We start from the raw sequence: 16,915 nt of genomic DNA on the forward strand, positions 1-16,915 counted from the left end.
CAGTTGAACAAGCCGACTTGGGGATGAGTTCTTCTAAGCAAAGCAGCTATAGCGATGCGAGTTTAGCTCGGAGTGACTGGAAGGTCTCGCAGAGTATACTTACCGCACATTGCGGGAACATCTTCATGGCAACCTCGGTTGGAGAAGAGGCTGCAGCAGGAACGGCGCGCGATAGCACGGCCATTGCCGTCAGTGCGTATATCCAAAACCTCATAGTGTACCCCAACACCCCTGCTAGGGTTTCCAAATCGGGCTGTTTCTGGTAGGGAGTCAAGACAAAGAACGGTCGCAGATGAGCTGGGTAGACAAGTGATTGGAAAAACGCAAGGTGTTATAAATCCTCAGATCCTTTCCCTGTTCCCTGACCATGATAGAATCAGATAAGCTGTGAACCGGACGTGAAAAATAGAAAGCGATCTCGTCGTATTGAAACGGGATGATTCGTCATCCTTGTTCCACGCAATACAACATCGCAAGGGGTTCACAAGGAGAAATGGGTAATCACTGGGACCTTTCATGATGACCGGCAAAATTCATAAGGTCTCCGATCAACTCCGCAGCGACATCGCTGGGTACAGAGCAACCTGCTTCTCATTATGCTCTCGACCGGGGTCAGCCACTGCGGCTCCAAGGGAAACTGTCATGTTTCTTGGTCTTGTGCTTTCAGAGTAGGTTGCCAGGCTTAGGAACAAGGTTCCTTGCTCTCGTAGAAAATCAGTTGGACATATCTTTCGAGCGTCACTAACAACAACACACTCAATGGGGCTGTAAGACTCGACTTGAAAGGTTTCCTGCCAAGATGCTGGTCGACCACAACAAGTTAGTACGTCGACGATCATTTCAAGTGCTACTACCTACGACAAATTCTGCATACCCCGGTCATCTCTGCCACTGTGTAGATTATACGGAGTGGATATACAGTACATTAGAAAACATGTTCCCCTGTCTGCAATTTTGTTGGTACAGTGCTTTACTAATCCTGATACAATTATCCCTGCTACTACCTCCACAACTCACAGCGGTCACACCCTGCCTTTTAGTTTACTTTGAGTCCGGACTAGCACCCTTCCCTCTCCACCTCCTGATAGTGACGACTTGCGAAGTAAAACTGTAATCTGGAAGAATGCTGAGAACCAGGTTTAATCATTACGAGGTTTGATCATTACGTTGGCTCCTGCACGAAAAGGAGCGATTGTACTCAACTACCTTCGGTGATTAGATGAGACGATGGCTGATGTCGGATTCCCATATGAACAGCGACGAATCACGACCCTTGACAATCTACACCTAGACCCTGGACACCCGATTAACGGCCGATTGGCAGACAGGAAGGACCAGAAGCGTTTCCTATGGAACTAGCACAGAATCTTAATGGATTAGTGCTTGGTCTCCTTAACATGAACCTCTTGCTGGATCCTCAAGCATATTGTCTTGGAAACCTTCAGTGATAAGCTGGGTAGGACTAATCTGGGTAACCTTACGGGTGGCGGCGTACTGGAGTTTGCTTTCCTGCATGAACCACACAGCCTTCTTTGTCAAATGCAAATATGGGATTTGATTCTGATCCTTAGACTCTTGAATCCATTATACCTAATCTTGCTCTATGGTAAAGTGGACACTGTCCTGGCAGCCGTTCCAGCTCTGACGGAGGGAATGGACTGCGATAGATGCCAACCTTATTGCATGATGACGTCGCAAATTAACAGGAACAGATGGTCGAGTAACACAGCAAATAAAAGATTAGACAATAATTAAGACAAACATAGGTGAAGATAGTCCATTCGTAGTTGACTTCCCTCAAGCGGAGAGAATCCTGGAGACTGGCTATACTCTGTCGTCACATGTAATATCATATGTCAGTAGTTGAGGACTCAATCTCACAACGGCCTTTGACAACAATAGTTGAGATGTCGCTTAGTAGCAATACCTTCTTAGAGTACCTACTAGTCAGAGCTAGCGACCTTCAGCTGGGAGCTAGGATCAACCGTTTAAGGCTAATAATGAGCTACTTAATCAAGTAAGGATCACAAAGCATGATCACCTAGCGGAAAACTTCAAGTTTGGAATTGACTTGTTCTGTCTAAGCTACATATCTAACACAAAGCTTGTTCATTTACGTTTCCTTCGTGTAGGGCGACCGGCTTCGGAGAGGGTGACCGGTCGCGCAGAACGAGGTCGTTTTAGCAGGCGGTCAGTCGTAATAGAACCATGGGCAGTAGCCTCACGTTGTTCTGCGACATTATGCCTTACTTTGGCCCCTTTTCATGAGGAGTGAAAGCTTTGACATTATCCGAAATGACCCCGTTACAAATTAGACCCCCATTCTTAGTTGTAGCTTACATGAACATGATCCCTATATACAGAAAAGAGTTAGATACCATTCATATTACAGGTATCTGGGACTTACCAATGATTTGCGGTAAAGTCGCCTCGATCTTCCATGGAACGCCAGCTCGACCAAGATTTCACAGAATCTTGAGACGGATTCCAAATCCTCTGACCCCAGATCACATATTTTAGATTGAGAGCGTTCCTGTTGTTCATAACCCACTCTGCGATCTCCTTGCCAGAAACAGTAGGTACCTGTATCTCCAGTCAGCGCTGCAAAGTTGTAGGCAAATAATTTTGCATAAACACTCACGCCACCGCCGTCGGAACACATCATATCCGTTGCTTTACCGCAGCAATGGTCCGAAGTACCGGGGCAAGTACAGTCACGAGTACAAAATACTTCCCGGACCCTACCCGGAAACGCCGCAACAATCTCCTTTGCGCCATCAACGGCGACCTGTTTGCAAGCACCAACGGATGGAATTGAAGGAGCGCCGTAGCCACCGAAGCCGCTGGCTGAGGAAGAGCAGCATTGGAATGCACTTGGGCCTGGGCACTGATTCGAAGCCGATGTGCCGGCGCAATCACTCGTCCAGCGACAATTACCGCCGCTGCTGCCACAAGGTGACTTGGTACAGCATTTGACATTGGCTGCATCGGCGGGGCATGCGCCGTCAATAGTAGTACCTCCATTGGACGAGCAAGTGGTCGTGGTTACGCAGACACCTGTGTGCATTGTCAGTAAAGGTTCTAAAGTACACGCACGGAGATGTCGAACCAGCTCTGCCTCCAGAACCGTAGCATGGTTCGTTGAGGGCTGCAAGTGCTGCCGTAATCGAGATGGAGGCTACAAGAAAAGTCTGATAGCGCATGATGTACTTATTGGATACTTGGTTGGAAGAGTTGGATTACTATGTTGCAATGACGAATCTAGTTTTTCTTCAAGTTTTCTGAGAGAAGCACAGGCATATATAATCCGCAGAATGGAGCGGTAGTGTTGTTGCCAATTCTTCAGTTTGTCCGATCTTACGCGGCACAGAATTCAGCTTGCCAGCCTCAGCTGAAGATGCACGGCATGGTTACATCGAGGTCACATCTAAAGGCTTGGCTCTCGTCACCAAGACTCAGCTAAGGCTTTCTAGAGCGACTATCATCCTAGAATTAACTAAGTTTTGAATCTCACATTTACGGTTAACCGTCTCAAGTTGTTCAACTTGGAGTCCTACGAAAGCCACCGACATCGAGTCTCAGATGATCAGCCACTAATGTTGCTCGATTAGGATAGGGAGACGTGACTGTCGCGCTAGCCTAGGGCGGTTTGATGGGATGAACCGAGGCGATCGACCCCAGCTTAGCTTGCGCGCAGTTTCACAGCCACGGCCTGAACTCAGGGCAACCGATATGAACTTAGTCCACGATAGTCACGCCTGTCACGGGAACTCCCTGATTGGTTCATATAAGACAGTTGCCGCCGGTCGCGTTAGACGTCACATAAGAACAAGCGTTCCAGATTTCAGAATCCCTTGAAGATCCTGCAAGCCCAGAGTCCTAAAGAATGGCGTCATCTGTCGATCTTGAGAGAAACAAACTTGAAAAGCTGAGACATAAGGCAAGACACGTGTGGCTCAACAGCTTGTGAAACCTTGACTAAACCGTTCTTCTAGACCGAAACGTCCCTTCAGCAAGTAAGAAAGAGAGAATGTTATTCCGTGAGAGTCATGAAAAGAAATAGAGCTCATTTGCACACCGTAAAAAAATGCACGAGTAACGGGGGTCATCGACACGCCCCACTAAATAATCCGCATAGCGTCCAACAATCTGACAATACTTCGTTGCCGCGGCTAAGCTTAGACCATCGCAGCTTGAGAGACCTTCTGTGAAAATCCCGAGTCTACGATGGCGGAGTACAAAGTTCTCTCACCGCCTACTACATGCTTTAGTGTGTGACCAGCTGAGACATCCCATTTGATGACCGACTCAGAGATCTGACTTGATCATGTCCGCACCCTAACACTTGTTGGTGATCAGAGTTGTATTATTGGTTATCGCACTTAAAACGGGTTATCTACCTCCTCGAGGACAGCGTATGTAGTAGCCTGCATTGATGTAGCAGGCACTTTAAACATAAAAGAGACAATAACAGAACGCAGATTATGAGCCCCACAGATCCTAAGGCTTGGGCGGGATACACATCTAGTTGACTCCAGTAATATCATCGAACAAGTACACGACGGTATCACATAATAGAGATGCCTGCGGCAGGCCTTAAGCTGAGTGTTTCGTCGTCCGTCATGTCGACACTAGAGGAATCTCCACTACGTCCAGGGCCCGCAAAGCCTCCATTTCTATGATGCTTGGAACGTGCCTTAGAGCGTGAACTCATTTTAGAGGGTTGAATTTTTCTTGGGGGACTTGGGGTTCTTTTCTTTTGCATTTGTGATCTGAGTATGCGAGATCGCCTTTACTAACAGCTGGAAGGTCGCATGGGTCGGCAACAGCCAATGTGATCATTCTTTGGGGGTATGGGTGCATCTTGATACCAAACAGTACATGGCTACTCTTGAAGAACTTACTCGCTAACTATTTGTCTTGCGAATACAGTGATAAATGACCGTATCCGCCACTTGTGCTTCATAAACACTCTAATACTAGCGGTTGCTAACTTGGCATATCTCGGTCAAAACTTGCGAGCTGATTCTATTTGCGTCTTAACTGTACCAAATTATAAGGAAGAAGCACCGTGATTGGTTTTCTGGATGAATGGAGGGTTGCGAAGAGAGCAGTGAATGTATCGCAGCAAGGCTGATCCACTGGCTGGGTGGCATCGGGACTTGGCATACCGACGAGAAAGTTGTTTAACTGAGAGAAAAGCTAGAACACATTGCTTGTATGCACGTGTACATGATCCCAGTTGAAGAATAATTTTAGAAATAAGTTATATTGAATCATATACTAGTATCAAAAGCGAGAGATGTCTCCTCTAAAGTTTGGAACCTCCGCTTGGATAGCATCATAGCTTGATGACAACTTTACCCACGTGCTTCCCAGAATATAGATACTCGAAAGCCGCTTTGGAGTCCTGGAAAGGAAAGACTCGGTCTATGATGGGACCAAGATTCACATTCTTCTCTTGTAGAAAGTCGTTCATGCGCTCGTAATCCAACTTCGAGCCAACGGCAACGCCCCTATATCGAATGTCAGCAACGCCAAATAGAAGGATCCATGTAAACACAACAATCATTTCTGGAGCCATGACGTACTTCAGTTTCGCAGCCTTGCTCATCAAAGCCATGACTGCTCCGGGTTCCCAGTTGGAACCCCCCCCTTCTAGAAAGCCTACGAGCGAGACCGTGCCACCCCTCTGGCGCAGGAATCCAATATCATCTGGGATAGATGCAGGACCCGTATTATTGACGACAAAGTCCACGCCCTTCCCGTTCGTAGCCTGAAGGATTTCGGCTTTCTGGTCGGTTGTTGTTTTATAGTTGATACCATGAATACTTGAACCAAGCTTCTTGATTGCTACCAGCTTTTCATCCGAAGACGAAGTGATGATCGGCTTGATACCGCTGGCAAGACAAAGAAGAAGTGCAAACAGGCTCACACCCCCGGTTCCTAGTTCCGATCGTTAGAAGCTACGAGACAATATATTATCAGTGTATGGAATTGGGGAACCTTCTCACCTTGGAGAAGAGCAGCAGCCTCTTCGCGCGCTGATGTTGGAGTGTCCAGGGCGTTCCATGCCGTAACTCCAGCACAAGTAAGCGTGGCTGCCTGTTAAAGGTCAGAAGGTTGAGGGAAAATCCAAAGGACTCCAGAGTATTCAGACGTACCTCTTCCCATGTCAAGTGTTTCGGCAGGTGGACAAGCACTTCCTCGTCAAATACAGCATATTCTCGGAGGACGCCGGGGTGGTCTCCTCCCAGGGCTCGCATCGGCTTATCTTCATGCCCTGTCAGGTTATTTAGGTCAAAAATCGGTGCCACTCGGTCTCCGACGACAAAGTCCTGCACGGCTGGCCCAACGGCGATGACCTCGGCAGCGCAATCTGAGCATGGAATGCCATACTGCTGAACTTCCACGGGGTATCTGCCGTTCAACATAGCCACATCGCGGAAGTTCAACGACACGGCATGGATTTTGATCAACACATCGCGAGAGCCAAGCTCATCTGGAGCAGGCAGGGCTTCGGTCGACTGTTCGATAGTTCGCGGAAGATCGCCATCAGTACGTCTGAAGACTAAAGAAGTGGTGGGATGTGTCATCGTTTGGGTTGATCGTTTTGAAACTGGTGGAAATAAACAGCAAGTGAGACCTAGTGACAAAAACTCCGACTCTTAAAGTAGAATACAGCTGAGTATTTGAATCTTTGATACCGCTCAGGCTGGGGCAGGTGGCTGACCAATTATTGAGGCGGGTACGCAGTAGAGCAGCCGGCCGGACTTCGGGTATGACGTGTCTCTTTGATATATCTCAGTCTGGGCTATCCAAAACCGATAGTCCATTGTACGGAAGAGGGTTTTCACGCAACACTCCACGCACGGCCACGGGCGACATCGGATGCTGAAGAATCCTCCATGCAAATCGAGGGGATTGTTGATAACACCAGGTGGTCCCCACCTATGGGTCTGCGAACGAATCAATACTGCGTCGAATACATTCCGCTCCTATGCTGAGAGGTAGAGTTTCTAATGAGATAGGTTAGTGACGAGGCCACGCTCATCCCATCAGCTGTGGTAGTGCCTTAGTGCGGGACGAGGTCTGGATGAGACCCGCTTTTCTCCGAAATCGACGAAACATGATGTTTCTGATTGGAGAGAACCCCGGTGTGACTGATCCTGATTGGTTATTTCTCCGGCGCTTCGCGCATTCGACTGTAGTCCGCTGGCGGTCGGTCGGATTTCTGACGTATAGCACTACGAAGGCCGCAGTGTGATGCTCCTGTGATTTTGATAATTACAAATGGACTTGCTTATATATACGACGACGTATATTTGTAATCAGTGGGACGCGTGAAGACAGAGTATAGTCCACCGTAAGGGCTTGGATGTGTCGCGCGTCTATTGGGACGCCGAACCAAGGGGCTACTCAGAAGGATGCCGATCAGAGTTATGTAAAGCATGTGAGGAGGAAATCTCTCCCATGGAATTTTCAACTGAATCTTAGGCTTTTGGTTTAGGAACCAAGCTAACGTACCGGTATGACATGAAGCATAAATCAGTAGAGTAAGAATTGGGGATTTAGCAGATCGGCTAGGAACTGATGCAGGTTACTTGCCATAAGCCATTTTGAGCCCATTTACCACAATCAATCGCATAAATGCCATGTATTTCAAATTTAGAAGGCACGGAATGATCTTCTACTAGAGGAGTAGGACTAAGGCAGCTTGATCGGGCGATTCTATGAAAATGATGCAAGCACATGTACATTCACCGGACCATCAGTGATAAATAGTGCTTATTTTCGGGCGCCGTACAACCCAAACCACAATTGCTTCACATAAAAAATACAGTGCCATAAACAATATGAAAGTAGAGGGTGGTGTAGGACACAGCAGAGATAGAGTCAGTGCGGTAAATGTGAGTGGCTGGAAAGAATATTTGCATCTAAACAGTAGACAGTACTTGAATTTGAGCTCAACAACAATGCGTGGGAAGTTGGTGGTACCCAGTAATTCTAGGATCCGTTACAAAAGCTAGTCTGAGACCGATCGTCACATGAAGGACACCTTGGGTTCGCTAACATCCTTTCTGATGATTATCAATCCCATCGAGGTACAGCCTCGGTACACGATCCAACTATGGAGCATTTGGTGTCGGAGATCTTTGGCATTCATGGCAGATAGGGCAATTTTGTCCTGAGAGTTGAGTGGAAGTCTGCAAGTGCATTTTCACTGTTCCACCATGAAACGCTCCCTCTATTGCCGAGGCATGCCACGGACAGGTGGAATACAGCCTATATAAACCAAAACATAGGATTTTGGTGAGCCAAGAAACAGATAGCTTATCCCAGTTTGAGAAGCTTACAAATCTCTTGAATTCTTCTTTTTAAACCACGGCTCGCAAGGCTATCAAGTTTGATTCAGCTAAATGATCCCAGCATGAAGGGGTGTGGAGCAAACAGTCTGTTCCTAGTAGTAGGGGCTGAGGTACAGAGGACAGTAAACTAATCTCAGGATTTAGGGTGGTTGTACGCAGCTCACCATCCTAGGATTAGGGTTTGTCAACAGGCAACAATTAAATAATCCAGGAACGTGAGCTACTGTGAGATACTACCCGCCCGGATTCCTGGGACTCGTGGGTGTCGAGCAGTACCGTTCCTGGAATAAGCTAGGGGCCAGTGGAGCTCACTGTTCGTGTTTATCGATCCTGAGCTTAGGGTCTAGGGTTAGGGGTGCCGAATCTATCTATCCTCGGTTCATGGCGACAGCTTGCTGAGTCCAGGAATCAGGGCGGGCAGTGGTTTAATTTCGGTGACACTCATCCAGCCAATTCATTCTTGATCGGTTGGGTGTGACAACCAACCAAAGCTGATATATCCTTCGGCGGTGATTTAGGTTGCAAGAGATGCCAACCTCACCATTGCTCCGCAGCCATATGAACCAGACCAAACCGAAATGGGATTTTTCGTCTTCTCCTCAACGACCAGAAAGTTTCTCACATTTTCATTCGTGCTCCCCTGAAGCTCTCACCGAAGGCAACTTTAGTGGGCATTGCCATGCATTCGGAGGCGCTCCTGATGCAGATGCCACCTACGGACTATATTATTCACTAGGGTGATTTAAGTGTAACGGAATAGTCGAAGTCCCGAATACTTTGTCACCCGGTTGTCTATTCATTTGGATAGAACCTTGATGTTTATTTATTACTATGGTTGAACTGAACAGTCCGCTTGTAGCTATCCGCGCATTTGGTGACTCTCGGGTGGCCATGATGTACGTCCAGCTATCTCCTTCGATCCATATCCTGGCTTGGGCATTGAGACGACTGAACCATCCTGAGTTAGACGGCTGTTACTGCGCAAGCACCTTGCCTTCAGGTCTAGTGCAATCTTCGTCGAGCCTGTATTCGGGGGTATCAGTCCGGATCGACTTGTACCTAACCCATTTAGAATCTACACCGATTACTGTGAAGGGTGTGTTTGTTTATTACCAGCAAAGGATTACAACGTGAGGATGACAACATACCTTCCTGAAACATTTCATTTACTTTAAGCATGAGAGCTTCGAACTAGACATCCTTGAAATCCGATGTTGACGCTTTAGGGGCGAACACAACGGCGACTGGATTTTGGTCCAAAGCGAAGCCGCTGCTACTTAGATTCGCCAGCCCGTAGTACACATCGGCGGTCCCCAGACCATTTTCATTATTCACAATAATATTCTCGTCAAACGTGCCGGGGTTATAAAGGACCGGGTCCTCGTACACATGGGCCATCCAAACTGCCGATCTCAACATGACGATAAGACCAAGACATCCGCAAAAGCCAAGCATTGCGAGTGACCTCGGTTCATCCTTAAAACAGACGAACCCAGAGGTAACATCGCTATGGTAGATGGAGACAATGTCGGTGTGTTCGTCTGCAAGCTTCGCTACCTCGCCGCGGATGGAGTTATCAACGCCAAGCCAATAGTTGGTTGGGCTATACCAATAGCCGCTGGCTGGATGTGTCAACGCGTCGGGCGCCCCGAGAACTCTGGGGCTCAGCTGTGTATACAGTTATGATTTGTGCCTACAGCTCTCCACACCACATACCCCTTGGTAGATCTGCCGCCATAGCTTTAAATATAAGAACCAAAACTAACAAAGACGGTCCGAATCCCTCTTGACATGTTTGCCACCGCTATCAAGTCGAAGTCAACAGAGCAACGCGCTGATCCCTCGAGAAACTCCGGCGCCTTACAGCTGTGTAGAAGAAACGACATCGCCAATCACGATCAGGCCACTCATTTCCCGGGGCTACCTCTTCCTAAGAAAGTCTAAAATAGGCCGCTCTCAAGAGAAAGCTGCCGTTAAGCTGGACACCAAGAGCAACGTCACCTAGGCATGTTGACCAAACGCTCATAAAAACAAAGCACTGATTTCGGAAGGATAAAACAAGCTCCAACCCTGATTCTCGGGGCTCCATTATCAATACCTTTCGGGTATTCGTGGTCACAATGTCCTTAAGAATGCAGAGTACTTGGTATACCTCTCAGGTAGGAAGCTCTAATTAGATATGGAGTTCACATCATTTAAGACGTATTGTGTAGATCTGCTGGCAGGTTTGGCTAAGAAGCCCTACGTATAAGGAGCTTGTCAAAAAGTAGTATAGCAGACACCTTGTAGATTTTCTGGTATCCCGCACCACTGGTAAAGTATACTCACCATTCGCGGAGGAGGCGAGTGAGCCAAGTGTCATTGTCGTACCGACTCTCAATCTATACAAGGCGTGCGGATGCTATTCCAAATAGATATAACTTTGGTCTACTTTTATGCGCCTCTAACTCACCATTTTAATGCGGCCCTCTAGAACGGGGGCAATGACCCGGGTCCAGTCCACCGTGAACTCGCCCTCCCGCAGGGGATCACATACGTCGGCTTTGACGCCCGCCTTGTTGGCCCATCTAGCAAAGAACTTACGCATAATGAGCATCTCCATATCGATCTGGGCAACCCTATCCGCCTCGTCATCGGAATCATCTGAATCTTCGTCCGAGTCGTCCATGGGGGGCTTGGTGTTCAGCGTCTGACGCTTGACCATCCACTCGGCCCACGACTTGGACTCGGTCTTGGGCTGCGGATCTGAGATGCCCGTCTCGGCGGGAGTCTCCCACATCTTGCGGGGCTCAACGGGGCTGTGGCACTTCTCGGCGACCTTGAGCCAACACTCGCTAAGGTTCTTCCACTGACCGACCGTCTTGAGACTCATGAAGTACTGACGCAGCATGGCGGAAATGAGAATGCCGTTTTCTTCGCACACGATCTCCTCAGCAGTGCCACCTTCCGGCTCGACAAGAAGGCTCGTATAACCGTCTATGATAGTCAGCAGATATCTCGAGTGTATTTGAATCTGAAACGCACCCTTTCCCCGGCCCATGTAGCCTCGGGTCGCGAGCGTGTACTTCCGCTCAGGATCTATGGGCTCACCACCAACGCTGGCTGATATGATACGTGAGCTAGGCGGCTTGCTGGGATCGAAAGTGTATTCGATGTTGGAGACTTGAGGGAAGCGGCCTACTCTGTTAGCTTGCAACTGGAAGTTTGACTTGGTTGGTTCACAAACCTTCCTGCGCGGGATACTGGGAGACGCCGTTCTCCAAGGCATCCCACAGCTGCTGGCCGGTTACTCGAATGAAGATGACGGGATCTTCGAAGGGGAAACAGTTGGTGATATCCCTAACCCTAATCGCACCCGGCGGATAGATCTGGTCGCCACGGATTGTTCCGGCAGCCATGAGCGCACAGTCGGCGTTGTGGTAGTGTCTCATGACATCGCAGACAAAGTTACCCATGTTGCTCTCCTTCATTCTCACCGTTGTGAACCGTGCATCTAACGGCGAGGCCGTCCAGCCGACAGACTTGGCCAAGCTGTGCTTCAGCTTCGAGGTCAGGTCTTCAGTAAGTTTCAGCGTCTCCTGGTCCTCGGTAATGGACGAGACGATATCGCGCCGCAAGATATCAAAGTCCCATTTGCCAGAGCCATCCTCCTTCTTTCGGACTTCTATGTAGCTCAGCTGCTTGAAGTCAGAGCCAGACCGCAGCACATGGGTGCCCTTGATAAAACTATGGCCATAGTAGTGGTCATGACCACCGAGAATGATGTCCATAAGACCATCCGTCTTCTCGGCAAGCTTGTTGTCGTTCGGCTCACGTTGGTGGCTGAGACAAATGATGATGTCGGCACCTTGCGCCCGCAGTTGGGGAACCAACTCCTTGGCAGTCTCGCTGGCGGATTTGTAAATGATGTTGGGCGGCAGGCTGTTGATGGTCTCCAACCATTCCCTCTCGCCTAGGCCAATGAGACCAATTTTGATGCCATTGGAGGTTGTGAGCATGTGCGTGTGCTTTGCATTTCCGAGGGGTACATTTTCACCCAGAGCTGGGTCCAGGACGTTGGCAAGGAGCCAGGGAAAATTACACTTCGCGGTCAAGGTCTCGAATTGCTTGACGCCAAAGTCGAAGTCATGGTTCTAGCATTGACATGTTAGACCAAAGCTATCGTCAAGGTAGCATTTGGGCGCAGTGGTACACTTACACCAACGCAAGAGCAGTCGACGCCGATCTTGTTGAGAATGGGAACCATGTGTTCACCTGATGCGCATCAGCGCCATGACAGATACAGACGAATTCTGGGTGGCGCGTGAGGTGTTACCTTTTGTGACGGAACTTTCGAGACTGGGGTTGAAGACATCGCCCGAAAACAGAGTCACTAACTCGGGCTGGCCCTGGAAGCGTTCATGGCTGCGGTACTCGTTGACGGCAGTGACGAAGCGGGCAACACCGCCTACCGGCTCAGCACTAGAAGGTTCCAAGTGGTATACATCGTTGAGGTGGAGAAGACGCAGGGCAACCGGTGCCTTGGAGCCCGAACTGAAGGTGACGACAGGCTCATCGGGAGCCGGGATGTTCTTGGGCATGACGGGAAGGGGAAAGGAGGAGGAGGCGGGAAGAAGAAGAGAGGTAGTCCAGGAATAGAAATGCGGCCGGGACAGGCCGGGAAACGATAGTGAGATGTGAGCGAGTGCTTCCCATGAGTTTAGGTAAAGTCGGGTTAGGTTTGAGTGCCGTTGCTGTGTGGTGCGGTTTGGTGCGGTGAGCTGGCAGCTCCGCGGGGGCGGGGGCGGGGCACTGAAGTGGCCGCTGGAGTGGCTGATTGGTGACGGGGCGGGCACCCACTGACCAACAGAATGACCGCGATTACCAAGTCAGCGTTTGGACGCACGTGACGATAAGCTCTACACAGGAAGGGGCAGGAGTTGCTATTCTTGGCAAGAACTCCATCTGATAAGCTCTCACAACAAGGAAGGAGCCGAAGGTGTTCTCGATTGGGCTCCTAAGCGAGAACACCGGGCGATCCTCCCCCGCCTGGCCGTCTCCGTCTGCCGTCAAGGCTCCGTGGCTGGTAGTGCGGGTACGTATCCTTTACGTTTCCCCCGATGGCCTCCACTTCCCCAGGTACCGTCTCCGTCATCTCCGCCCTCTCTCCCGGGTTTGACCCCCGTTATCGCATCTATTCGACTTTAACATCCCTCCGACCCGTCTCATCTCCCTTGCGACGAACCGCTGCCTAATTCCAGCCCAACCCAATCCTATCCAACCTCATCGTTCGATTATTACATCAAAACTGCTTGCGTGCTTGCTTCTTCGCGCCCGCCCTGTGTCCGATCTTGCACTGGGAAGTCCAGCTCACCATCTGCATCGCCACACCAAGCGTCTTGGCTGGCGCATTACTTCTACCAGTTATGTTTCCGTTTCACAATACAATTTCCTGATTTATGCCAAGCCAATTCCTATTCTCTCGCTCTCGTTCAAGGGCTGCTAGCGGCCATTCCTCACGTTCTCATAATGGTCCAGATCGTGTCCCTGTCCCAACCTGTGCTAACCTGTCGGCTAATGTTGTCTTTCCACTAATCCGTCCAGTTTCCAATCCACAGTCTTGGCCCGTCTCATTATTCACATCACTCACCCCCCAAAAATACGCCTAAACCCATGTCGATGCCGGCGGCTGCGCAATGGGAAAGGGCTTCTTAGACCCTAACATGCGTCCCACGACAATCATCCGCATGACGCACTCGGCACTCTCCCGCGTCAGTTTCTCCGCCTCCAGAATTGCCTCTTCCAGCGTCGATGGGCGTTGTAGGATACACGTGTATGCATCGATCCCCACGTCGTAGTTGACCCGCGCCCCTGGCCCGATGGTCCCCGCGATGGCAATTACAGGCAGCCCGTGCTTCTTCGCCCGCACGCCAATCTCGGCTGGAATCTTGCCCCGGGGAGTCTGGTCATCGATGCCCCCCTCAGCTGTGAGCACCAGGTCACAGTCGGTGAACAGCCCGTCAAAATCGACATACTCCGCCACCACCTCATATCTTGGCCGGAGCTTGGCACCGACCAACCGCAAACCGGTACCCAACCCTCCAGAAGCGCCTCCACCCGGCGAAAGGCCTACCTTGTTGTCGAAGAGCAGGCGGCCGGCAACAGCAGCGAGGACCTCCATGGCTGCAGACAGCCTCTCCATCTGCGCGGTGTTGGCCCCCTTCTGCGCGCCAAACACTCTGGCTACGCCCTCGGGGCCAGACAGCACGTTGTTCCAGTTGACTGCCACTTCAATGGTGACGTCTTTGAGACGCTTGTCGACATCGCGCAGATCAATATTCGCTAGCCCGAGCAGGGACCCGCCGCCCGCTGCAATGGGAAGCGGGTGGCCGTCTTGGTCTATGAGCCGAGCGCCAAGAGCCTGGAGCATGCCAGCGCCGCCGTCGCAGGTACCGGAGTCACCACATCCGACGACAATCCGCTTTGCGCCAGCTCCGAGTGCAGCAGTGAGAAGTTCGCCAACGCCAAAGGTGGTGGTGGACCCTGGGTCGCGGAGGTGAGCGGGGACGAGGCTCAGGCCCGCGGCAGCTGCCATTTCAACGACGGCAGTCCTTGGCGTCTTGGAGATATCACTCCCCAGGATGCCAAAGAAAGATGCAATCGGGCAGCCGACAGGGCCGGTGATGGTGACGGGGTGAATCGTCCCGCCAGTGGCAGAAACCAGGGCGCTAGTAAACCCCTCGCCTCCATCGACAAGGGGGACCTTGCGGACAGAAGCCTCCGGCATCACAGACTTGATGCCGGCTTCGATACAGTCGGCGGCAACGTCGGGCTGGAGGCTGCCCTTGAACCCAGAAGGGCACACAAGGATATTCATGCCCTGGAAAGCCGGAAGAGAACTCATCCTGTCCTAGCGAACCTGCTTTTGAAATAGGTGTTGGGGGGGCTTGTGAGATGGACTGGAGTTTCAAAGGTTTGTTCTGTTTGGATGAAGTTATCGTGATGATCTAATGTGTAAAGATCCAAGCGAATGTTGAGCAGCGAGTGAGATATGTATGATGAGCGAATGTGTGAATACTGTAAGTTGGTGTGGAAAGCGAAGTTGCGCTTCCGATTTATCATCCAGGTAATCAGATCGATGCGAACGGTTCCCTTTATATCACCAAAAATGAGGACTTACACAAACCTGGCCGGGCCGTGGAAATCACGAGCGTCTACTCTCGTTTCCGGTTTAAAGTTACGTCTATGGCGGTGAGGCTTCATGATGACGGCAAGTGAGACTGAAGATGCGAAGTCCAGCTGTCCAGGAGGGGCTATGACATGCTCAGCCGGACACTGGTTACTTCACAAACAGGAATTCGGTCGTGTGATCGTTGTGTCTTGGAACCAGGAACTGAAGGACGGCAATAGTCTGTCTCCCTTGGCCTTGCACGTGTCCATTGCCTCGATACGACGTCGACCGCAACCAACCCGGGTCCATAAGGCTCATGTCTCGAGAGACCCCTGAGCTACCAAACGGCTCAATGGCGTAGTACCAAGGTTCACTCCAGTCACTTCGCTGATTAGCATAGCCCTCAAGAGAGCAACTGGGACAAGCGGTTTAGACTAGCCTAGTGATCACCGCGAAGCGTTTGTTGACAATGTCCGGTTTCATTGGTATCACGACTTCCATTCTCCTGCCTCCGCGTCAGATGTGACCACATGAGGTCGTCTGCCCAGATCTCGTATCTCGACCGATGGCTGGGCACAATACATCTTAAATCTGACAAGGCTGTTATCTTGGAAGTCCAGTCTTCGAATGGTTCACAGCGTACCTGAGCTATAAATAAGAATGCCGCCTATTTAAGGGCTATTCCAGGGGTTTTACAAGTGGTCCCCCCGTGGGCGGAGTCCATCTATACCAAGAATAACGCTCTTCCAATCAAATGCACTGTTCAGCCACAAAGTTGACGTAGGAAGCCAAGGCCCCTGATCGCCCCGCCAAGAAAAATCTTCTCGGCTGCTTTCTCACCCCAAAACACCACGGCTTTAGCAAGGGCTTCACTTGTACTCAGGCTAGCGAAACTTTTCTGTCTCTTGGCAGAGTCATGTCAGCGAATCTAGGGATGATGGTCCTTTCCGTGTCAACCCAGCTCGAGAGCCCGAGGCGAGAGAGAAAGTAAGATGGGCTGTTCCGGAGTGAGGTTGAATCAATATCCCAAGCCCGGCCACATTATACGAGCTGAACTGCAGCTATGCCATCGCAAGTGCATGAGGCAGTGCTCTTATACAATTTGCCGAGAGAACAGAATCACTCATGAAGGTAAACCACAAAACCACCTTTGTTCTATAAGACACCAATGAGTTGCCTGGGACGCAGGGTTATACCATTACCAGAAGCGTGTTACGGCCATCCCTTGGTCTATTTCATCATTTACTCTATTCACACTCGATTTCTCTCACCCTTGGAAGCTCCCTTAGTCTTTCGCTGTCTTTTTTTTTCTCACCCATACTACACTGATATGTCTAATTCCAAACCACACGCTTATTACTTCATTCCTCGCAAGCTTGTCCCAGTAGACCCAGAG

At 50.2% G+C, this 16,915-nt stretch overlaps 6 protein-coding genes across 6 annotated transcripts; all 6 read right to left on the reverse strand.

Annotated features, from left to right (window-relative positions):
* Positions 1 to 2,403: 2,403 nt before the first annotated feature.
* ColSpa_11649 (uncharacterized protein) lies at positions 2,404 to 3,067 on the reverse strand (the record flags this gene model as incomplete). Its single annotated transcript, XM_049277861.1, has 2 exons — positions 2,404 to 2,583; positions 2,642 to 3,067. The coding sequence occupies 2 exons, from the start codon at positions 3,065 to 3,067 to the stop codon at positions 2,404 to 2,406; spliced, it is 606 nt and encodes a 201-aa protein (XP_049133818.1).
* A 2,274-nt stretch (positions 3,068 to 5,341) lies between these two features.
* Positions 5,342 to 6,596, reverse strand: ColSpa_11650 (zinc-type alcohol dehydrogenase-like protein; the record flags this gene model as incomplete). Its single annotated transcript, XM_049277862.1, has 3 exons — positions 5,342 to 5,946; positions 6,015 to 6,105; positions 6,165 to 6,596. 3 exons carry the CDS (start codon positions 6,594 to 6,596, stop codon positions 5,342 to 5,344), a joined length of 1,128 nt encoding a protein of 375 aa, XP_049133819.1.
* A 2,964-nt stretch (positions 6,597 to 9,560) lies between these two features.
* On the reverse strand, positions 9,561 to 9,824 carry ColSpa_11651 (uncharacterized protein; the record flags this gene model as incomplete). The annotated part of the gene is made up of 1 exon (XM_049277863.1): positions 9,561 to 9,824. The coding sequence occupies one exon, from the start codon at positions 9,822 to 9,824 to the stop codon at positions 9,561 to 9,563; it is 264 nt and encodes an 87-aa protein (XP_049133820.1).
* Positions 9,825 to 10,812: 988 nt separating this feature from the next.
* On the reverse strand, positions 10,813 to 12,615 carry ColSpa_11652 (trifunctional UDP-glucose 4,6-dehydratase/UDP-4-keto-6-deoxy-D-glucose 3,5-epimerase/UDP-4-keto-L-rhamnose-reductase RHM2; the record flags this gene model as incomplete). Its single annotated transcript, XM_049277864.1, has 3 exons — positions 10,813 to 11,546; positions 11,596 to 12,502; positions 12,568 to 12,615. 3 exons carry the CDS (start codon positions 12,613 to 12,615, stop codon positions 10,813 to 10,815), a joined length of 1,689 nt encoding a protein of 562 aa, XP_049133821.1.
* A 4-nt stretch (positions 12,616 to 12,619) lies between these two features.
* Positions 12,620 to 12,949, reverse strand: ColSpa_11653 (uncharacterized protein; the record flags this gene model as incomplete). Its single annotated transcript, XM_049277865.1, has 1 exon — positions 12,620 to 12,949. The coding sequence occupies one exon, from the start codon at positions 12,947 to 12,949 to the stop codon at positions 12,620 to 12,622; it is 330 nt and encodes a 109-aa protein (XP_049133822.1).
* A 1,064-nt stretch (positions 12,950 to 14,013) lies between these two features.
* Positions 14,014 to 15,252, reverse strand: ColSpa_11654 (glycerate kinase; the record flags this gene model as incomplete). Its single annotated transcript, XM_049277866.1, has 1 exon — positions 14,014 to 15,252. One exon carries the CDS (start codon positions 15,250 to 15,252, stop codon positions 14,014 to 14,016), a length of 1,239 nt encoding a protein of 412 aa, XP_049133823.1.
* Between the last annotated feature and the right edge of the window lie 1,663 nt (positions 15,253 to 16,915).

The sequence above is a fragment of the Colletotrichum spaethianum genome (genome assembly GCF_022836535.1).
Source record: "Colletotrichum spaethianum MAFF 239500 DNA, contig49, whole genome shotgun sequence".
In the NCBI taxonomy this organism is placed as follows: Eukaryota; Fungi; Ascomycota; class Sordariomycetes; order Glomerellales; family Glomerellaceae; genus Colletotrichum; species Colletotrichum spaethianum.